The sequence below is a fragment of the Anomaloglossus baeobatrachus genome, chromosome 2 (assembly GCF_048569485.1).
Source record: "Anomaloglossus baeobatrachus isolate aAnoBae1 chromosome 2, aAnoBae1.hap1, whole genome shotgun sequence".
Lineage (NCBI taxonomy): Eukaryota > Metazoa > Chordata > Amphibia > Anura > Aromobatidae > Anomaloglossus > Anomaloglossus baeobatrachus.
Genome location: NC_134354.1, coordinates 654,410,098 through 654,434,135, shown reverse-complemented (window position 1 = coordinate 654,434,135; position 24,038 = coordinate 654,410,098). Strand labels below are relative to the sequence as shown.

The following is a 24,038-nucleotide window of genomic DNA, read 5'->3' as shown; positions in this document are numbered from 1 at the left end:
AGCACCAGATACAGTGCTACTGGTACGGGTAGACTGTTGAAGATGACGAGACCGTCCCATGTTTGTCAAGTTACAACTGGGAGATTCACTCCCTGCACCTGCATGGTTGTTTGGTGGAAAAGCCGAGCTAAGATCGAGTAACAGCTTCTGCTGATACTCCTGCATACGTGCGTCCCTTTCTATGGCTGGAATTATGTCACAAAATTTGGACTTGTACCGGGGATCTAATAGTGTGGCAAGCCAGTAGTCATCATCACTTCTAATTTTGACAATACGAGGGTCATGTTGGAGGTAGTGCAGCAAGAAGGCGCTCATGTGTCTTGTGCAGCCATGCGGACCAAGTGCACGCTGTGTTTGTGGCATAGAGGTGCTAACCGTTCTTTCTTCCTCTGACATCTACCCCCAACCTCTTTCAACAGAAATTTGACCAAGGTCTCCCTCATCCGCTGAGTCTTCCATGTCCATGGACAGTTCGTCCTCCATTTCTTCATGTTCTCTTGCACCTTCCTCAACATTTCGCCTGCTACCATGCGCCCTTGTTGATCCTTGTCCCCCATGGTCCCATGCCTGCCGCGTTGGTGATGATGAACGTCTGGACCTTGGTGATGTTGTTGTGTCTTTCGCATATGAATCCTCCTGTAGTTCCTCCCCTTCCTGTTGTCTCACCCCCTGACTCCGAATAGTGTTTAGCGTGTGCTCCAGCATGTAAATAACTGGAATTGTCATGCTGATAATGGCATTGTCAGCGCTAAACATATTCGTCGCCATGTCGAAACTGTGCAGAAGGGTGCATAGGTTCTTGATCTGAGACCACTCCATCAGGGTGACCTTCCCCACCTCTGCATCTCGTTGGCCCAGGATATACGTCATGACGTATTGCACCAGGGCTCGGCGGTGCTGCCACAGTCACTGTAACATGTGGAGAGTCGAATTCCAGCGTGTCGCCACATCGCATTTCAGGCGATGAACCGGCAGGCCGAAAGACTTATGGAGCGATGCAAGTCGCTCAGCTGCGGTGGTTGAACGGCGGAAGTGAGCAGACAGTTTTCGTGCCCTGGTCAGAAGGCCATCTAGGCCGGGATAGTGTGTTAAAAATTGCTGGACAACAAGGTTCAACACGTGAGCCATACAAGGCACGTGTGTCACCTTGCTCAGGCGAAGGGCCGCACCCAGGTTTGCAGCATTGTCGCACACGGCCTTACCTGGCTGCAGGTTGAGTGGAGACAACCATTTATTAAACTCGGACCGCAGAGCTGACCACAACTCCTCAGCTGTGTGACTCCTATTCCCAAGACATGTCAAGCTAAAGACCGCCTGATGCCGTTGTGCTCTGCTGCCAGCATAGTAATGAGGGGTGCGTGATTCCTTCTGTGCAGTGAGAACGCTGGTGGCCTGACCAGGCACGCTTGGGGCGGAGGTGGAGGACCCAGATGAGGTGGAGGAGGCAGAAGCAGTGGCGGAACTTGGACAGACAGAGGATTGACACACAAGTCGTGGGGACGGCAAGACTTGTGCAGCAGACCCTTCACCATCTATCATCATAGTTACCCAGTGCCCAGTCAGCGACATGTAACGTCCCTGTCCATGCTTACTGGTCCAAGTATCGGTGGTGAAATGCACCCGTTCACACACAGAGTTTCTCAAGGAAGCGGTGATGTTGTGTGCGACCTGCTGGTGTAGCGTGGGCACACCTTTCTTAGAGAAGTAGTGGCAACTGGGCATCTGGTACTGGGGCACAGCAACAGACATAAGGTCTCTAAAATCCTGTGTGTCCACCAGGCGGAAAGGCAACATTTTGGTAGCCAAGAGCTTACAGAGGGATAAAGTCAACCTCTTAGCTTTGTCATGGGTCGCAGGAAATGGCCTTTTATTTGTCCACATCTGAGGGACAGAGATCTGGCTGCTGTGTGTAGACGGTGTTGAGTAGGGTGTCCCTGGAAAAATGCAGGTTTGTGAGGAAAGTGCAGGCGTAGACATGATGTCGCCTTCATCCAACGTATGTGCTATCGATGTCTGAGAGAGCTGTACACACGTACTTGTTTCCCCTTCCAAACCAACTGACGACCTACCAAGCAAACTGCCTGTTGCGGTTACAGTGGTGGAAGTTGTGTGTGGAAAACCAGGTGTGACAGCTGTCCCCACAGTCCTAGAAGATGAAGAGCGCGCGGATGCACTAGAAGGGGCAGGCGGTGGATGTTTCGCTCTGCTAGGCCGCATTGCAGCACGGTGAGCTTCCCACCGGGACATATGATATTTATTCATGTGACGATTCATGGAAGAAGTTGTCAAACTGCTGAGGTTTTGCCCTCTACTAACAGAATCATGACAAATTTTACAGATCACATAATTTGGACGATCTTTTGCTATGTCAAAAAAGGACCAGGCTAGGCAAGGCTTAGAGGGCATGCGACCTGCTGATCCACCCCGACTAGTGTTCAGAGGCACAGTGGTGTCTGAAGATGCAGTTGTAGACGTGCTACCAGTACTCCTACTCTGTCCAGGAAGGCGCAAGGTAACGTCGTCGTCAGTTGCATCCTCCTCCACCGTCTCTGTTGACCACCTCGAGGGCCTGACTGTGGGTTGACAGTAGGTGGGATCTAGAACTTCCTCATCAATTGTTGTGTTTGCACTCCCCTCACCCTCAGACCGAGCCTCTTCTTGCCCTGACCGAATATTTAAGTTATCATCACAATCTGGTATCTGCGTCTCATCGTCATCAGTATGCTCCTCATTGTCTATTACAACAGGTGTTTCAGTTTGTGAATAGGGGTCAACATTATGCTCAGAAACTTGGTCATCACGGCCTCAATCTGAGTCACAAAGGTTCTGGGCATCACTGCAGACCATTTCCTGGTCTGTACTCACTGTAGCTTGGGAGCAGACCTCTGATTCCCAGGCTATAGTGTGACTGAACAGCTCTGCAGACTCAGCCATCTCAGTTCCACCATACTGTGCAGGGCGGATGGAGACTTCAGAGCTGGGAGAAAGCAAGTTTGATTGGGATGACAACTCAGAGTACTGGTGATTTTTGGATGCGGTAGCTGAGGTGGCGGAGAGGGCACTTGTTGGACCACTTGAGATCCATTCAAGCATTTTCCTTTTTTGGCCATCATCTACCTTTGTTCCAGTTGTTCGTGTCCGTAAAAAAGGGAGCACATCGGATTGTCCACGGTAAGTAGTAGACATCTTACTTTTGCTGGAAGATGGTCTATTTTAAGCAGATGTGAATGGAGATTTGCCACCTTCCCCACGGAGAAACCCTTTTTTTCCTTTTCCAACATGCCTCTTCCCCTTTCCACCAGCATCTGTCATTTTGCCACTCATTTTGATTGCGACAAGATTGTTCACTTAAAATGTGGTAGTAAAAATTGAGAGGTGGTGTAGATTTCAGCGGTGGTCTAGCTTTATTAACAGCAGAATAAACAACAATAATTATCCCTGACAATGCAACTACGGCCCTTAAACTGGCAGCAGTGTTTGCTAGTATAAGGGCTTAGTAACAATGAGTTTGAGTGTGCAATGCAGGCAGACGTGCTGCAAATATCTTTGCACTATTGGGACAATACAGACGTCCAACAGCCACTTTTATGATGCCACTAAGTTCACTCAGTGTTTGCTAGTATAATGGCTTAGTAACAATGAGTTTGAGTGTGCAATGCAGGCAAACGTGCTGCAAATATCTTTGCACTAGTGGGACAATACAGAAGTCCAACAGCCACTTTTATGATGCCACTAAGTTCACTCAGTGTTTGCTAGTATAATGGCTTAGTAACAATGAGTTTGAGTGTGCAATGCAGGCAGACGTGCTGCAAATATCTTTGCACTTGTGGGACAATACAGAAGTCCAACAGCCACTTTTATGATGCCACTAAGTTCACTCAGTGTTTGCTAGTATAATGGCTTAGTAACAATGAGTTTGAGTGTGCAATGCAGGCAGATGTGCTGCAAATATCTTTGCACTAGTGGGACAATACAGAAGTCCAACAGCCACGTTTAGGATGCCACTAAGTTCACTCAGTGTTTGCTAGTATAATGGCTTAGTAACATTGAGTTTGAGTGTGCAATGCAGGCAGATGTGCTGCAAATATCTTTGCACTAGTGGGACAATACAGAAGTCCAACAGCCACGTTTAGGATGCCACTAAGTTCACTCAGTGTTTGCTAGTATAATGGCTTAGTAACAATGAGTTTGAGTGTGCAAAGGGCAGGAGGGTACAGTGGCAGGGTTGTGGGTCTCTGGGTAGAGGAAAGGAAGCCTGCCTTTCTATCCCTCCTAATGGGGAAATGCAGCGAGGAAATCCCTGACCTTAGCTACACAGACGCTGTCATCTTGTGTAGCTGTTAAACTCTGTTTTCACGGACCTGTCACCTATGGCTCTGACCCTGCCGGTATTGGCCCTTAAAAGGACTGATAGAAAGTGCTATCCCTATTCTGTACAGCGCTGTGTATAGAGCGTACACAGCAGTATCGGAGATAGTCGCTGCGCCAGCGGTGACTGACACCAAGGACGCAGAAGAGATAATGGCGTCCGGACGGGCAGATACTCGTTTTTATAATGCAGGGACATGTGACATGGACATCCTATCACACATGCCGTTGCTTCTCTGGCTAAAAGTCCACTTAGCTGTGTGTGTGTCTGGGATTGGCTGACATGCTGGCCCGCCCCACTACACGCGCGCGCTTAGGGAAGGAAGACAAGGAAAAAAAAAAAAAAATGGCGATCGCCATTATCCATACAGCAGTGATCTGAATGCACTGTTCCCGCACACTATACACTAAATTTTCATAATAGTGTGAATCACAGAGTGACTTACACTATTACAGCGGAAAGCCAGCTAGTAATTAGCTGGTCTTTTTGCTGCTAGAACCATTCTCGAACGTATCTAGAACTATCGAGCTTTAGCAAAAAGCTAGAGTTCTAGTTCTATCTAGAACAGCCCCCAAAATCACTCGAGCCGCGAACTGGAGAACCTCAAACCGCGAACCGCGCTCAACTCTAGTTGTAATCCTGAAAAGAAAATTTTTTTTTAGGGTGCAGCACCAGAGACTATTTGCCGGGTAGAGTGTGCAGAGAGTCGTATCAATGAGTTTTATATAGACCTGATGACGCAATGAGACCAGCCAATCACAGTAATGCCGGTAGCCAACATGGATGCAGCATTCCCATGATTGGTAGGCAATTTCCACATGTTTAGTGGCTCAAAAACAGCTGCGAAACATGAGGAGCACCTCTCCCCCATTAGCCACAGGTAATTTTATTCTTTAGTAGGAGGTTCCTACTTGCCAATACACATGGAAGTTTTTAAACCCAGAGAAAGGCTTCAGTTCAGAGTAGGTACCCAGTATGTGAGATTGCCTTGACATGGCTACTGGGCAGCTTTAGAAATGGCCATTTTTGTATACTACATTTTTCAATTTTTTCTTACATTTAATTTAGCAGAATGCATATTTATACTGTATTCTTACATTGCTGGACTTCCTTTCCTGAAGTCTGGTAGCCCCAGCAGTTTGAGATCAACATTATACACCTTTTAATCGACAAAAAGCAATTTTATGTAGTAGATATTAAGACCAATAGGGAACCGGACCTGGGCAATATAGATCAGGAATACTTGAGGAATTTTTGAGTGTACCCCGGACGATACCTTCTAGATACCCAGAATGCATTGAACAACTTTATAATATATATTCATACCAAGGAGGCTGACCCATCTCTCTACTAAATAGAGCCATTTGCTCTAAATGTGGAACCTTTTTTTGCACTTGCGGTAAAAGTGCCCACAAATCCAAGGCTAATTGGTTTAATTTCTAAATTACTTCATTGGTACCCCAGTGCTTCATGATTACCCATGCTGCTTACTGGACCTCTTTGATGGCAAACCTAATAACCATAACGACTTAAAACTCCAAAGATGATGATATCAGAGGAGTTGGAAACCTCTTAAACATGTGTTTCCATCCTAATGTGGTTTGAGTGGTAATTTTTTATTTTTTCAGACTGAAAATGACCTGTAGAAAAGCATATAGTAAAAGGCATCAGTAAAAACTGTATACTCAGAGCATATCAATTTTTTTAAAAATCCACAAAACAGGACAAACACATCAAAATACTGTGTATGGTGATATTTTTAATATTTTGCTATAGACTTTAAAGTACCTGCAACGTTTTTAATTAAATTTAAAACCTACTGTTCTAAAAAAAAATAAAAATATAATGTTTAAGCTCTGTGTAAATTCAGCCTAAGGGCTGATTTACATTTGGATAAAATAAGTGCGTAGCATCTGTTTCTTTGGGTAATTAGACCTGCAGTAAGGGCAGAGCTTTCAAGACTGGTTTTATGGCTCTTTCACACAAAAGACCTGTGTCCTCTTGTGGCAATTTAAAATGCATGAAAAACTCATTTTATTTTGCTCACATACAGTATATTGAACTAAAGACTTCAATATAACATCTGATCACAGAAAATAAAAAAGAAAAAAAAACAGGCACATTGAGGTGTACAGTGAATTCAACTCACTGCATCAAAGCAATCGTCTTTTCTAGTTCACATACGTGATGTCCTTAAATATTTTCTATTCCTTTCCTGATGCTGCGTTTTTATAAATTGGCAGCTAGGGAAGTAATAGTACGATTTTATATATACAGTGCCTACAAGTAGTATTCAACCCCCTGCAGATTTAGCAGGTTTACACATTCGGAATTAACTTGGCATTGTGACATTTGGACTGTAGATCAGCCTGGAAGTGTGAAATGCACTGCAGCAAAAAAGAATGTTATTTCTTTTTTTTTTTTTTTAAATTGTGAAAAGTGTATTCAGAGGGTCATTTATTATTCAACCCCTCAAACCACCAGAATTTTGTTTGGTTCCCCTAAAGTATTAAGAAGTATTTCAGGCACAAAGAACAATGAGCTTCACATGTTTGGATTAATTATCTCTTTTTCCAGCGTTTTCTGACTAATTAAGACCCTCCCCAAACTTGTGAACAGCACTCATACTTGGTCAACATGGGAAAGACAAAGGAGCATTCCAAGGCCATCAGAGACAAGATCGTGGAGGGTCACAAGGCTGGCAAGGGGTACAAAACCCTTTCCAAGGAGTTGGGCCTACCTGTCTCCACTGTTGGGAGCATCATCTGGAAGTGGAAGGCTTATGGAACTACTGTTAGCCTTCCACGGCCTGGACAGCCTTTGAAAGTTTCCACCCGTGCTGAGGCCAGGCTTGTCCGAAGAGTCAAGGCTAACCCAAGGACAACAAGGAAGGAGCTCCGGGAAGATCTCATGGCAGTGGGGACATTGGTTTCAGTCAATACCATAAGTAACGTACTCCACCACAATGGTCTCCATTCCAGACGAGCCCGTAAGGTACCTTTACTTTCAAAGCGTCATGTCAAGGCTCGTCTACAGTTTGCTCATGATCACTTGGAGGACTCTGAGACAGACTGGTTCAAGGTTCTCTGGTCTGATGAGACCAAGATCGAGATCTTTGGTGCCAACCACACACCTGACGTTTGGAGACTGGATGGCACTGCATACGACCCCAAGAATACCATCCCTACAGTCAAGCATGGAGGTGGCAGCATCATGCTGTGGGGCTGTTTCTCAGCCAAGCGACCTGGCCATCTGGTCCGCATCCATGGGAAGATGGATAGCACGGCCTACCTGGAGATTTTGGCCAAGAACCTCCGCTCCTCCATCAAGGATCTTAAGATGGGTCCTCATTTCATCTTCCAACAAGACAACGACCCAAAGCACACAGCCAAGAAAACCAAGGCCTGGTTCAAGAGGGAAAAAATCAAGGTGTTGCAGTGGCCTAGTCAGTCTCCTGACCTTAACCCCATTGAAAACTTGTGGAAGGAGCTCAAGATTAAAGTCCACATGAGACACCCAAAGAACCTAGATAACTTGGAGAAGATTTGCATGGAGGAGTGGGCCAAGATAACTCCAGAGACCTGTGCCGGCCTGATCAGGTCTTATAAAAGACGATTATTAGCTGTAATTGCAAACAAGGGTTATTCCACAAAATATTAAACCTAGGGGTTGAATAATAATTGACCCACACTTTTATTTTGAAAAGTTATTAAAATTTAACTGAGCAACATAACTTGTTGGTTTGTAAGATTTACGCATCTGTTAATAAATCCTGCTCTTGTTTGAAGTTTGCAGGCTCTAACTTATTTGCATCTTATCAAACCTGCTAAATCTGCAGGGGGTTGAATACTACTTGTAGGCACTGTGTATATATATATATATATATATATATATATATATATATAGCTCCAAAACTACCCCAAAGGTCTGCAGTACTATGTAAAAAGCGTATGAGAGGCAAATTATTGTGAAAAATTGTATTTATTCAATTAACTAAGGTACATAGACAAATATAAAAATATTTAACCCCTTCACCCCAGGTTTTACGTTTTTCATTTTTCGTCCTCTTCTGAGAGCCATAACTTTTTTTTATTTTTTCGTCAATATTGCCATATAAGGGCTTATGTTTTGCAGGACAAGGTGTACTTTTGAATGAAATCTTTAGTTTTACCATATAATGTACTGGAAAACAGGAAAAAAAACCTCCAAATGTGGAGAAATAGTTGAAATAGTGAAATTCCACAATGGTTTTAATTTTTTTTTTATTCACTGTGTTCACTATATGTTAAAACTAACATGTAAGTTTGATGCCTCAGGTCAGTATGAGTTTGTAGATACTCAAACATGCATAATTTTTACTTTTATCTAAGTGGTGAAGGAAATTCAGATGTTTGTCCAAAAAACAATTGTGCTTTTATCGCCATTTTCTGAAACCCATAGAGTTCTCATTTTTCAAGATCTGGGGCGCAGCGATAGCTTATGTTTTGTGTCTTGAGCTGACGTTTTTAATTACACCATTTTTGTGCAGAAGTTACGGTTTGATCACCTGTTATTGTATTTTAAAGAAATGTTGCGGCGACCAAAAAACATTACTTTTGTGTTTCGAGTTTTTTTCTTGCCACGCTGTGTACATATCAGATTAATGGATTTTATATTTTGATAGATCGGGCATTTCTGAATGCAGTGATACCAAATATGTGCATTTTTTATTTTGTTTTAATTGTTTTATTTTCATTGGGGCGAAAGGGGGGTGATTTGAACTTTTAGGAGTTTTTTTATATTTTTAAAAACTTTTTTTTACATTTTTTTACTATAACTGCAGAGTCTGATCGTTTGTCCTGGTCAGAGTGATGCTGGAACATGGCTCTGATCAGGAGAAATGCTCATCTCCTGTGAGTATCAGCATTCTTTCGGCTTTTACAGGAAGTGAGTCATGGCAGCTGACCCTGCGGTACATTGACAACACATTGGCGCTCCGTGATCATGTCACGGGGCACTGTTGGCGGCGGGGAACAGCACGATCCCCGCTGTGGCCCTTAAAATCATAGTTTCAGTGTTTGAGTGATCTCTGATCCACCCTTGCCTGTTAGCAATGCATGATAAGATCAGCAGACAAGAACAGAAGTTGTCAAACTAACCTGAGAAAATTTATGAAAAAGTGAGCAGAAACCTGGAGAGAAGGGTAGCTGTGTATATTGTGTTTTTGACTTTTTAAAGATATTTGACATGTCAAAAAAATCTCATGAAAAAAACAACACAATCACTGTGATGTATGGGAATTTAAATGAGTCTTTGATGGATGCAAATATTTTTCAAAGGAGTTTATTTTAAGAAAATTCTGCTCCTCAGCAAAAGAAAAAATACATCAGGTAAAATGTCCATATTCTGTGCAACATAAATCTGGTACATTAGGCTCCACATACATAGTTACATAGTTACTTAGGTTGAAAAAGACCTAGGTCCATCTAGTTCAACCTTCCTCCACCAATTATACATTTTGTCCCTAAGTCATTTATAACCAACAATGTTTTGTGTACTGAGGAAATCATGCAGCTCTTTTATAAAAGCTGTTATAGTATCTGCCATTACTACCTCTTGTGGTAGGGCATTCCACAGTTTGATTGCTCTAACTGTAAAGAACCCTTTCCTATTTAGCTGCTGGAATCGCTTTTCTTCCATTCGCAGTGAGTGCCCCCTCATTCTTAGTATTGTCTTTGGAAGGAATAAGTCATGTGCCAGTCCTTTATATTGACCACACATGTATTTATACATATAAATGAGATCTCCTCTGAGACGTCTTTTTTCTATGCTAAACAAATCTAACGTTTTCAACCTGTAATAGTCTAGTTTGCCGCCTTTGAACTGATTCTAACTTTTGTATGCCCTTTGACTTATGAGCAGAAAACAAGATCTCCCAGCTGTCCACACTGATTTCTGTTAATTGCGACCTTTTATACACGTGAAAACTCCCACAAACCTTTGCAGCTGTCTCTATATAATAGTAGAGAATTCCTGGCCTGTCTCTTATAAAGTCAACGCAGACACACTTTGCTGCAACTGGACAATGCAGGTTAGTGAATTTCCACAATAACGTTCATGTGGGCACTGATAAAGCATCCAACAATCTGTATTCCAATGGAAACATTCCAAAATTAAAGTGCAAAGTGCAGATAACAATAATATCAATAAAAGTACTAAGGAATTGAGTCACAATGTCTGAAGAGTCGGTCACTGCAGGAACTGTTATTGGTTTCAAAAAGGGTTTAGATCTTTTTTTTTTTTAGAAGAAGAAAATAAGAAGGTATATAAATGGGTAATTATTTTTTAAATGTTAGGCACAGTGAATCATCTATTGGGATCAGGAGGAAAAGATTAGCTCTTAGGGGCAGATTGGATCATGCAATATGATTGTACATATATTCAATCCTCTGTTTCATTACCCATCCCTCGATCAAACGATATACTTCCATAATTTTGAGCAAGTTACATTTTTGAGCTTTTACCTGGAATTATATTTTAGTAATGTTTTTTCAGTATTGCTTGGTTATGTAGAAAAAAACTCACCTTCAATTATCAATTATTTTTTCAGGAAAAAATTCTATCACCCATCATGTGGCTCCTTCTGTTGGTGGTGCTTGGCCTGATCTTGTACAGATGGTACAGACAAAGTCTGATCCTGGAAAATCTCACAGGCAAATACGTCTTAATCACTGGATGTGACTCTGGATTCGGAAACCTACTATCGAAACAGTTAGACAAACGTGGAATGAAGGTTCTGGCTGCTTGTCTGACCGTTAAGGGGGCCGAGAATCTAAAGAAAGAGACCTCCAGTAGACTGCAAACAATAATACTGGATGTTACCGACAGTAAAAGTGTGAGCTCTGCTGCTGAAAGGGTGGCAGCCACAGTTGGAAGTTCAGGTAATCTATCATTATTCCATTACGCTGGGGTTGTCCAGGCTTTTCCTGTTTTTTTTTCCCCCTGTAAATGATGACCCATCTACTGCTCCCTTTTTAAGTAATGGAAAACCACTTTAGCCCTGTTGATTTTCTCACAAGTCGGCCGAAATGGCTCCGCTCTACTTCACTAGACTGAGTCTGTGTTTGTGATCTGCCTCAGATGGGGGGGTACGACACTTACTTTGGTCTTCAGGGAATTATTCACCTCCCCTTAGTCTGTCACCATTGTAGATGTACAAGACAAAACAATCACTGAGCTCGGGGAGACCAGCCAGAGAAAACACCGCCGGCAGCCAGCAGGGACGCTCAACGCAGTGAAATCCTAGATGCATTGCCCCCTGGGAAGTATGCAAATCAAAAGGGTCCGTGGAGCTTCTGTTAGGAGTATCGACACGGAAAATAGCCAGATGTTCCTCCGGGAAGGACCTAGCCAAAGAGTGGATCTTTTTAGGAGACCACCATAACCACCATAGTAAGTGGCCCTTTTAGTCAATATCCAGCTCTTGATGAGTTTAAAGATATGACAAGGGAAATACCAAGGCCAGTTATCCATCCACAGGCAGCTGTTTCGGGGTATTACCCCTCATCAGTGTGGAATAGGATTCTGGCTAGGTGGGAGCAATGCCTAGTAGACCAACAAAACAAAACAATCTCTGATCTCGGGGAGACCAGCCAGAGAAAACACTGCCAGCAGCCAGCAAAGGCGCTCAACACAGTGAAATCCTAGGAGCATTGCCCCCTGGGAAGTATGCAAAACAAAAGGTCTGTGGAGCCTCTGTTAGGAGTCTCGACACGAAAAATAGCCAGCTATCTTGTTGGTCTACTAGGCATTGCTCCCACCTAGCTAGACTCCTACTCCACACTGATGAGGGGCAATACCCCGAAACAGATGTATGTGGATGGATACCTGGCCTTGGTATTTCCCTTGTCATATCTTTAAACTCGTCAAGAGCTGGATATTGACTAAAAGGGCCACTTAATGTGGTGGTTATGGTGGTCTCCTAAAAAGAGCTACTACTTGGCTAGGTCCTTCCTGGAGAGATATCTGGCTATTTTCCATGTCGAGACTCCTAACAGAGGATCAACGGACCTTTTTGATTTACCATTGTAGATGTGGCAGGGCTAGATATCACAGTCACTTTAGAATGCAATTTGTTTATTTGTTCTTCAACCTTATGAACAGACATGATCATTCCTATCATGTTAGGCTGCCACTGTTCTCGGTTGTACTGCTTATGCATAGCCCGTACCTGGGAACTAGGTTCAGCAACTGGAAGGTTAAGTCTCCACTTTACCTTGCTCTTCTCTCCGCTATCTGTGTCCACTCACTATCATGGATGGCTTGAGCCCCTTAACTTTCTTAGGCCCATCCCAAGGAACTCTCTCACTCAAGCATGTCTGTCTAGTCCCTTGAACTCTACTAAGTTGGTCTAGAGGTGAGCCTTAAGGCTGCTTTACACTAGACAATCTATCGTGCGATAGATCGTTGGGGTCACGATTTTTGTGACGCACATCCGGCATCGCTGGCGATGCCGGCCTGTGTGACACCTCCTAGCGACGCAGTATCGCTCACAAATCGTGAGTCGTGTACTGCTCGCTAGGTTCCATAATATCGTTTAATTTAGATGTTCATCGTTTCCGGGGTAGCACACGTCGCTCCGTGTGACACCCAGGGAGCGATGAACAGCAGCTCACCTGCATCACGCGGCCGCCGCCGGCTATGTGAAGGAAGGAGGTGGGCGGGATGTTTATGTCCCGCTCATCTCCGCCCCTCCACTTCCATTGGCCGGCGGCCGTGTGACGTCGCTGTGACGCCGAACGTCCCTCCCACTCCAGGAAGTGGACGTTCGCCGCCCACAGCGAGGTCGCATGAGAGGTAAGTATGTGTGACGGGGGTTACTGACTTTGTGCGACACGGGCAGCGATTTGCCCGTGACGCAAAAAGGACGGGGGCGGGTATGATCGATTGTGAAATCGCACAATCGGTCGTACCATGTAAAGCAGCCTTAAGGCTTCGGACACTTGGAGGATGTGATCCTCACAAATAAAATCACAAATTGTTCACATTCGCTAGGACCTGCAAATTTCAGGAAATTTGATCAGTTGATCCACTCAACTTCAGCTTCTAGTGAACCACTTTACATAAAGATAGCATTATTGAGCTGGACATTGCTTTAGCGCATACACTATTTTCAGTGGTGCCATTTTTTAGGGTAGTTAATGCTATAACAGCATTATTTCTGAAGCACAATATTTGGGGACTGTTGGATAGTGCTTGAATTTAGGTCTAGCTATCCTGAAAAAAGGAAAAGTAGGTTGGCAACCCTATTGTAAGTGCTGGTAATTTTGCATAATAAGACAATAAAAGCTCAGACAGGTTGTTTTGTAGAGGGATTAAATACTCCTCATTTATCAGTCCCAAAGGAACCTGGGGACAGCAGCAGCCCTGTGGCTTGATCAAGAGTGGGATCATTGCTGTCAAACGCTTGCAGAATTCAAGGTAGCCAATAGGTGGAGTCCCTTGAAGTCAGAAGTGAAATAGCAACAATGTCACTCTGCAATTCCTTAAAGTCAAAAGCAGAGATAGAATCACAAGGTATCAATATTAGAGTTGAGCGCGGTTCGTGGTTCGTGGTTCTCCAGTTCGCGGCTCGAGTGATTTTGGGGCATGTTCTAGATCGAACTAGAACTCGAGCTTTTTGCAAAAGCTCGGTAGTTCTAGAAACGTTCGAGAACGGTTCTAGCAGCCAAAAAACAGCTAAATCATAGCTTGGTTTCTGCTGTAATAGTGTAAGTCACTCTGTGAATCAAACTATTATCACATTTCAGTGTATAGTGTGCGTGAACAGCGCCTTCAGATCACTGCTGTTTCTATAATGGCGATCGCCATTTTTTTTTTTTTTTTTTCTTGTCTTCCTTCCCTAAGCGCGCGCGTCTTGTGGGGCGGGCCAGCATGTCAGCCAATCCCAGACACACACACAGCTAAGTGGACTTTGAGCCAGAGAAGCAACGGCATGTGTGATAGGATCTGCATGTCACATGTCCCTGCATTATAAAACCGGACATTTTCTTCACGGACGCCATTATCTGCCTTCTGCGTCTTTGGTGTCAGACATCACTGTCGCAGCTCCGTCTTCCTGAGTCCTATAGCCGATACAGCTGTATGCGCTGCATACACAGCGTTAGACAGCTTAGGGAGAGCACTTTATAGCAGTCCTTTTAAGGGCTCCAACCGGCAGGGTCAGAGAGCCATAGGTGACAGGTCCTGCAAACAGCAACAGCGTCTGTGTAGCCCAGGTCAGGGATTTCCTACCTGCATTTCACCATTAGGAGGGAATAGAAAGGCAGTCTTCCATTCCTCTACCCAGAGCACCACAATCCTGCCACTGTACCCTCTTGTCCTCTGCACACTCCAACTGATAACTAAGCCATTATACTAGCAAACACTCAGTGTACCTAGTGGCATCCTATACGTGGCTATTGGACTTTGCTATAGTCCCACTAGTGCAAAGACATTTGCAGAGCGCGTCTGCCTGCATTGCACACTACAACTCATTCTAACCAAGCCATTATACTAGCAAACACTCAGTGTACCTAGTGGCATCCTATACGTGGCTATTGGACTTTGCTATAGTCCCACTAGTGCAAAGACATTTGCAGAGCGCGTCTGCCTGCGTTGCACACTACAACTCATTCTAACCAAGCCATTATACTAGCAAACACTCAGTGTACCTAGTGGCATCCTATACGTGGCTATTGGACTTTGCTATAGTCCCACTAGTGCAAAGACATTTGCAGAGCGCGTCTGCCTGCGTTGCACACTACAACTCATTCTAACCAAGCCATTATACTAGCAAACACTCAGTGTACCTAGTGGCATCCTATACGTGGCTATTGGACTTTGCTATAGTCCCACTAGTGCAAAGACATTTGCAGAGCGCGTCTGCCTGCGTTGCACACTACAACTCATTCTAACCAAGCCATTATACTAGCAAACACTCAGTGTACCTAGTGGCATCCTATACGTGGCTATTGGACTTTGCTATAGTCCCACTAGTGCAAAGACATTTGCAGAGCGCGTCTGCCTGCGTTGCACACTACAACTCATTCTAACCAAGCCATTATACTAGCAAACACTCAGTGTACCTAGTGGCATCCTATACGTGGCTATTGGACTTTGCTATAGTCCCACTAGTGCAAAGACATTTGCAGAGCGCGTCTGCCTGCGTTGCACACTACAACTCATTCTAACCAAGCCATTATACTAGCAAACACTCAGTGTACCTAGTGGCATCCTATACGTGGCTATTGGACTTTGCTATAGTCCCACTAGTGCAAAGACATTTGCAGAGCGCGTCTGCCTGCGTTGCACACTACAACTCATTCTAACCAAGCCATTATACTAGCAAACACTCAGTGTACCTAGTGGCATCCTATACGTGGCTATTGGACTTTGCTATAGTCCCACTAGTGCAAAGACATTTGCAGAGCGCGTCTGCCTGCGTTGCACACTACAACTCATTCTAACCAAGCCATTATACTAGCAAACACTCAGTGTACCTAGTGGCATCCTATACGTGGCTATTGGACTTTGCTATAGTCCCACTAGTGCAAAGACATTTGCAGCACGTCTGCCTGCGTTGCACACTCCAACTAATTATAACTAAGTTGCATTGTCAGGGATATTTATTCTTTATTATTCTGCTGTTAATAAAGCTAGACCACCACTGCAATCTTCACCACCTCTCAATTTTTACTACCACATTTTCAGTCCACAATCTTGTCGCAATCAACATGAGTGGCAAAATGACAGATGCTGGTGGAAAGGGGAAGAGGCGTGGTGGAAAAGGCAAAAAAGGTTTTGTCCGTGGGGAAGGTGGCAAAGCTCCATTATCATCTGCTGAAGATAGACCATCTACCAGCAAAAGTAAGATGTCTACTACTTACCGTGGACAATCCGATGTGCTCCCTTTGTTACGGACACGAACAACAGGAACAAAGGTAGATGATGGGCAAAAAAGGAAAATGCTTGAATGGATCTCAAGTGGTCCAACAAGTGCCCTCTCTGCCACTTCAAGTACCGCATCCAAAAAACACCAGTCCTCTGAGTTGTCATCCCAATCAAACTTGCTTTCTCCCAGCTCTGAAGTCTCCATCAGCCCTGCACAGTATGGTGGAACTGAGATGGCTGAGTCTGCAGAGCTGTTCAGTCACACTATAGCCTGGGAATCAGAGGTCTGCTCCCAAGCTACAGTGAGTACAGAACAGGAAATGGTCTGCAGTGATGCCCAGAACCTTTGTGACTCAGATTCAGGCCGTGAGGACCAAGTTTCTGAGCATAATGTTGACCCTTTGTCACAAACTGTAACACCTGTGGTTATAGACAATGAGGAACATACTGATGAAGATGAGACGCAGATACCCGATTGGGATGACAACTTAAATATTCCGTCAGGGCAAGAAGAGGCTCGGTCTGAGGGGGAGGGGAGTGCAAACACAACAATTGATGATGACGTTCTAGATCCCACCTACTGTCAACCCCCAGTCAGGCACTCGAGGAGGTCAACAGAGGCGGTGGAGGAGGATGCAACCGACGACGAAGTTACCTTGCGCCTTCCTGGACAGAGTCGGAGCACTGGTAGCACGTCTACAACTGCATCCTCAGCCACCACTCTGCCTATGAGCATTATTCGGGGTGGATCAACAGGTCGCATGGCCTCTAAGCCTTGCCTAGCCTGGTCCTTTTTTCACATCGAAAAAGATCGCCCAACTCATGTGATATGTAACATTTGTCATGATTCTGTTAGTAGAGGTCAAAACCTCAGCAGTTTGACAACTTCTTCCATGAATCGTCACATGACTAAATATCATAAGTCCCGGTGGGAAGCTCACCGTGCTGCAATGCGGCCTAGTGGAGCGAACCATCCACCGCCCGCCCCTTCCACTGCATCCGCGCGCTCTTCATCTTCTAGGACTGTGGGGACAGCTGCCACACCTGTTTTTCCACGCAAAACTTCCACCACTGTAACCGCAACAGGCAGTTTGCTTGTAAGGTCGTCAGTTGGTTTGGAAGGGGAAACAAGTGAGTGTGTACAGCTCTCTCAGACATCGATAGCACCAACGTTGGATGAAGGCAACATCATGTCTCCGCCTGCACTTTCCTCACAAACCTGCATTTTTCAAGGGACACCCTACTCAACACCGTCTACACACAGCAGCCAGATCTCTGTCCCTCAGATGTGGTCAAATAAAAGGCCACTTCCTCCGACCCATGACAAAGCTAAGAGGTTGACTCTATCCCTCTGTAAGCTGTTGGCTACCGAAATGCTGCCTTTCCGCCTAGTGGACACACAGGATTTTAGAGACCTTATGTCTGTCGCTGTGCCCCAGTACCAGATGCCTAGTCGCCACTACTTCTCTAAGAAAGGTGTGCCCGCGCTACACCAGCATGTCGCACACAACATCACCGCTTCCTTGAGAAACTCTGTGTGTGAACGGGTGCATTTCACCACCGATACTTGGACCAGTAAGCATGGACAGGGACGTTACATGTCGCTGACTGGGCACTGGGTAACTATGGTGATAGATGGTGAAGGGTCTGCTGCACAAGTCTTGCCGTCCCCACGACTTGTGTGTCAATCCTCTGTCTGTCCAAGTTCCGCCACTGCTTCTGCATCCTCCACCTCATCTGGGTCCTCCACCTCCGCCCCAAGCCTGCCTGGTCAGGCCACCAGCGTTCTCACTGCGCAGAAGGAATCACGCACCCCTCATTACTATGCTGGCAGCAGAGCGCAACGGCATCAGGCGGTCTTTAGCTTGACATGTCTTGGTAATAAGAGTCACACAGCTGAGGAGTTGTGGTCAGCTTTGCGGTCCGAGTTTAATAAATGGTTGTCTCCACTCAAACTGCAGCCTGGTAAGGCCGTGTGCGACAATGCTGCAAACCTGGGTGCGGCACTTCGCCTGGGCAAGGTGACACACGTACCTTGTATGGCTCACGTGTTGAACCTTGTCGTGCAGCAATTTTTAACACACTATCCCGGCCTAGATGGCCTTCTGAACAGGGCACGAAAACTGTCAGCTCACTTCCGCCGTTCAAGCGCCGCAGCAGAGCGACTTGCATCGCTCCAGAAGTCTTTCGGCCTGCCGGTTCATCGCCTGAAATGCGATGTGGCGACACGCTGGAATTCAACTCTCCACATGTTACAGCGACTGTGGCAGCACCGCAGAGCCCTGGTGCAATACGTCATGACGTATAGCCTGGGCCAACGAGATGCAGAGGTGGGGCAGATCACCCTGATGGAGTGGTCTCAGATCAAGGACCTATGCACCCTTCTGCACAGTTTCGACATGGCGACGAATATGTTTAGCTCTGACAATGCCATTATCAGCATGACGATTCCAGTCATTTACATGCTGGAGCACACGCTAAACACTATTCGGAGTCAGGGGGTGGGACAACATGAAGGGGAGGAACTACAGGAGGATTCATATGCGCAAGGGACAACAACATCACGAAGGTCCAGACGTTCATCATCACCAACGCAGCAGGCATGGGACCATGGGGGACAGGGATCGACAAGGGCGCATAGTAGCAGGCGAAATGTTGAGCAAGGTGCAGGAGAACATGAAGAAATGGAGGACGAACTGTCCATGGACATGGAAGACTCAGCGGATGAGGGAGACCTTGGTCAAATTTCAGTTGAAAGAGGTTGGGGTCAGATGTCAGAGGAAGAAAGAACGGGTAGCACCTCTATGCCACAAACACAGCATGGACTTGGTCCGCATGGCTGCGCAAGACACATGAGTGCCTTTTTGTTGCACTACCTCCAACATGACAGTCGTATTGTCAAAATTAGAAGTGATGATGACTACTGGATTGCCACACTATTAGATCCCCGGTACAAGTCCAAATTTTGTGACATAATTCCAGCCATAGAAAGGGACGCACGTATGCAGGAGTATCAGCAGAAGCTGTTACTAGATCTTAGCTCGGCTTTTCCACCAAACAACCGTGCAGGTGCAGGGAGTGAAGCTCCCAGTTGTAACTTGACAAACATGGGACGGTCTCGTCATCTTCAACAGTCTACCCGTACCAGTAGGACCTTTTCTGGTGCCGGTAACAGCAATTTTATGGAATCTTTTCATAATTTTTTTAGACCCTCTTTTGCAAGGCCACCAGAGACAACAAGTCTGACACATAGTCAACGGCTGGAGAGGATGATACAGGAGTATCTCCAAATGAACATCGATGCCATGACTGTGCAACTGGAGCCTTGCTCCTTTTGGGCTTCAAACCTACAAAAATGGCCAGAGCTCGCAACTTACGCCTTGGAGATTTTGTCGTGTCCAGCTGCCAGCGTTGTCTCTGAACGTGTATTCAGTGCTGCTGGGTGTGTGCTGACAGATAAGCGCACGCGTCTGTCCAGTGACAATGTGGACAGACTGACGTTCATCAAAATGAACAAGTCATGGATCCAGAAGGAATTTACTACCCCTGTGTCATCCTGGGGAGAGTAAATGCTTGTGGATTTGGAATGTGCTTGATGCAAATCAAAACATCCTGTTTGCAACTAGGGCCCAAGTGCTGCCACTGATGTGGTGGGTGTCTGTGTGGCCCAATTTTTGGAAAAAAGGGAGACTCCGCTTGGAGTAACCCTTGCTTGCTGTGTTTTTAAAAGAAGCCAAGATGAACAGAGCTGGGATCAGGAAAGACTTTGCTACCTACCCCGGTGTCATCCTGTGGACGGCTAAGAATAGCGTATTTTTGAATGTGCTTGATGCAAATCAAAACATCCTGTTTGCAACTAGGGCCCAAGTGCTGCCACTGATGGGGTGGGTGTCTGTGTGGCCCAATTTTTGGAAAAAAGGGAGACTCCGCTTGGAGTAACCCTTGCTTACATTGTTTTTAAAAGAAGCCAAGATGAACAAGTCATGGGTCAGCAAAGACTTTGCTACCTACCCCGGTGTCATCCTGGGGACGGCTAAGAATAGCGTATTTTTGAATGTGCTTGATGCAAATCAAAACATCCTGTTTGCAACTAGGGCCCAAGTGCTGCCACTGATGGGGTGGGTGTCTGTGTGGCCCAATTTTTGGAAAAAAGGGAGACTCCGCTTGGAGTAACCCTTGCTTGCTGTGTTTTTAAAAGAAGCCAAGATGAACAGAGCTGGGATCAGGAAAGACTTTGCTACCTACCCCGGTGTCATCCTGGGGACGGCTAAGAATAGCGTATTTTTGAATGTGCTTGATGCAAATCAAAACATCCTGTTTGCAACTAGGGCCCAAGTGCTGCCACTGATGGGGTGGGTGTCTGTGTGGCCCAATTTTTGGAAAAAAGGGAGACTCCGCTTGGAGTAACCCTTGCTTGCTGTGTTTTTAAAAGAAGCCAAGATGAACAGAGCTGGGATCAGGAAAGACTTTGCTACCTACCCCGGTGTCATCCTGGGGACGGCTAAGAATAGCGTATTTTTGAATGTGCTTGATGCAAATCAAAACATCCTGTTTGCAACTAGGGCCCAAGTGCTGCCACTGATGGGGTGGGTGTCTGTGTGGCCCAATTTTTGGAAAAAAGGGAGACTCCGCTTGGAGTAACCCTTGCTTACATTGTTTTTAAAAGAAGCCAAGATGAACAAGTCATGGGTCAGCAAAGACTTTGCTACCTACCCCGGTGTCATCCTGGGGACGGCTAAGAATAGCGTATTTTTGAATGTGCTTGATGCAAATCAAAACATCCTGTTTGCAACTAGGGCCCAAGTGCTGCCACTGATGTGGTGGGTGTCTGTGTGGCCCAATTTTTGGAAAAAAGGGAGACTCCGCTTGGAGTAACCCTTGCTTGCTGTGTTTTTAAAAGAAGCCAAGATGAACAGAGCTGGGATCAGGAAAGACTTTGCTACCTACCCCGGTGTCATCCTGTGGACGGCTAAGAATAGCGTATTTTTGAATGTGCTTGATGCAAATCAAAACATCCTGTTTGCAACTAGGGCCCAAGTGCTGCCACTGATGGGGTGGGTGTCTGTGTGGCCCAATTTTTGGAAAAAAGGGAGACTCCGCTTGGAGTCACCTTGCGGTGTTTTACATGACTTTAGAAGGGCGTGCCATGCCTATATCTGTGTGTCCTCCTCTTTTTCCTTGTCCAGCTCTTTTGTTTTCGCATGAGTACATGTCCTTGTCACTTTCCCATGTGTTTGTGTTGTGTTGTGAGTTGTTTGTCACCTTTTGGACACCTTTGAGGGTGTTTTCTAGGTGTTTTACTGTGTTTGTGATTGCCTGCCATTGTTTCCTATGGGCTCGAGTTCGGTTCGTCGAACGTTCGACGAGCCGAACTCGAGCCAGACCCCCCGTTCGGCGAACCGCCTCGAGCCGAACCGGGACCGGTTCGCTCATCTCTAATCAATATGCTTCTTCCTCTGCATTAGTCACCATTAGTGATGGGCAATCCCGAACTGTAAAGATCGGGGATCGTGTACACGATCCCGATCACAAGCTTTCCTGGGAAGTTCATGTTACAGATCGGGTCCAGATCGGGCCCAGGGGCTGTAAAAATAAAAGGCACATTATTGAAAACATTATAATCATGCTTACAGGTCTTGCAACGCGGCCTGCAGACTGTCTCACAGCTGCTTCTGCTTCCGAAGCTGTAAAAATAAAAGGCACATTATTGAAAACATTATAATCATGCTTACAGGTCTTGCAACGCGGCCTGCAGACTGTCTCACGGCTGCTTCTGCTTCCGAAGCTGTAAAAATAAAAGGCACATTATTGAAAACATTATAATCATGCTTACAGGTCTTGCAACGCAGCCTGCAGACTGTCTCACGGCTGCTTCTGCTTCCGAGTCCGATCATTGCTGTGCCCCCATGTTAAAGGACCTTCCGTGACGTCATAGCCATGTGACCAGTCTGGTGTAAATGTTGTACAGACATTGGCTTACAGACTGGTCACATGACTGACGTCATCGAAGGTCCTCACTGTCAGCCTGCTTCTCGCTCTGTACAGTGCGATGCAGCAGAGCTGACAATGCTCTCTGCTTCTCACTTTGTATAGACTATGTCTGTATAGAGTGATGAAGCTGACATTGCTATCCCTGTGGACTACGTTGGACTAAGGAGTTTTTTTTATAATAAAGATAGAGTCTCTAAATGTTTTTTTATTTTATTTCTAATAAAAAAAAAATTCTGTGTGTTTTTTTTACTGTTTACTAGAAATTCATGGTGGCCATGTCTAATTTGGCGTGACACCATAAATTTCAGGCTTTGTACCATCTGAGAATACAAAGCTGGTATTAACCCCTTTATTACATGTGTGCCATCGCCATCAGGGCCTCCTGGACAAACTGGGTAAAGCGCGACTACAACGCCTATTAGTGCAAGTGATATCTTTATTGAAACCAGGGAGGGTGAATGGCGGCACAAATACAAGTGAGACGCAGGTCACAGTGTGTTCCAAGGCTCTTTCCCCTCCAGGTATGCCAGCATTTAATATATGCGGATAGTTGTGGCTTAATTGTATGCCCTGTATACTCTGTATCCGCTCTTATGGGTGTCCGAGCGCTATTTTCCTTATACTCTGTTCAGGCTGCTATAACCTTCTTTGACACCTGATCTATATACACTCTTTCCTGGTCGGTGAATTGTATCGCTCCATTTGTTAATTGAATCAATGCGATGGTACTTGTCTCTTCATATGTATACATGGTCAATCAATTAACTTGGTTGACACTAGTTATTATATTTCAGTATCTTGGACCTCCTGCTACCTGCAGTCTCACTTGTAATTGTGCCGCCATTCACCCTCCCTGGTTTCAATAAAGATATCACTTGCACTAATAGGCGTTGTGGTCGCGTTTTTCTTCCTCCTGTGTATATTATTTAGCGACCTGTGTGGGTCCTATACCTCACCATGTATTTCAACTATTTAGTTTATTATATACCAACCTGTTAATCATGGTGTGGCTGTGGTCTTTATTTGTCTTTCTTTATTTATCAAACTGGGTAAAGCGCCTGGAAATGGCACTAAGAAACAATGCACCATTTCCAGGGGCAGCTGCGGGCTGCCAAGAATCCCAGCCCCCAGCTGCCTGGCTTTACCTGACTGACGATCAAAATACGGCAGGAGCCCATGCATATTTTTTTTTTAATTATTTTTTAAATAAATTTTGATTGCCAGTCAATGTAAAGTCAGGCAGATGGGGGTGGCAGCCCATAGCCATCTGCTTTATCTGCGCTGAGAATCAAAAATACCGCGGAGCGCTACGTCAAATTGGACATGACCACCATGAATTTCTAATAAACAGTAAAAAAAAACACAACACAGAGACATTTTTTATTATAAATAAAACAAAAATAAATTTAGAGACTCAATCTTTATTATAAAAAAAACTCCTTAGTCCAACATAGTCCACAGGCACAGCACTTCAGCTTCATCACTCTGTACAGACAGTCCATACAAAGTGATAAGCAGAGAGAGCATTGTCAGCTCTGTTACATCGCTCTGTACAGAGCAAGAAGCAGGCTAACAGTGAGGACCTTTGATGTCAGTCATGTGACCAGTCTGTAAGCCAATGTCTGTACAACATTTACACCAGACTGGTCACATGGCTATGACATCACGGAAGGTCCTTTAACCCAGGGGTACAGCAATGATTGGACTCGGAAGCAGAAGCAGCTGGGAGACAGTTTGCAGGATGTGTCGCAGGACCTGTAAGTATAAT

General features: G+C 45.2%; 1 protein-coding gene across 3 annotated transcripts in view; it reads left to right on the top strand.

Moving 5' to 3' along the window:
* LOC142290491 (retinol dehydrogenase 7-like) overlaps positions 1-24,038 on the top strand; it is a 106,698-nt gene that overhangs the window by 62,653 nt on the left and 20,007 nt on the right. Inside the window, exons 1-2 of one of the 3 annotated variants that reach the window (XM_075334452.1) lie at positions 10,291-10,439; positions 10,959-11,289. In XM_075334452.1, coding sequence (XP_075190567.1) covers positions 10,434-10,439; positions 10,959-11,289 — 337 coding nt within the window. In that variant the 5' untranslated portion in view covers positions 10,291-10,433. Of the gene's footprint in view, positions 1-10,290; positions 10,440-10,606; positions 10,671-10,958; positions 11,290-24,038 lie in introns of those variants that run through there. The other 2 variants (XM_075334454.1, XM_075334453.1) reach the window with 2 other exon arrangements.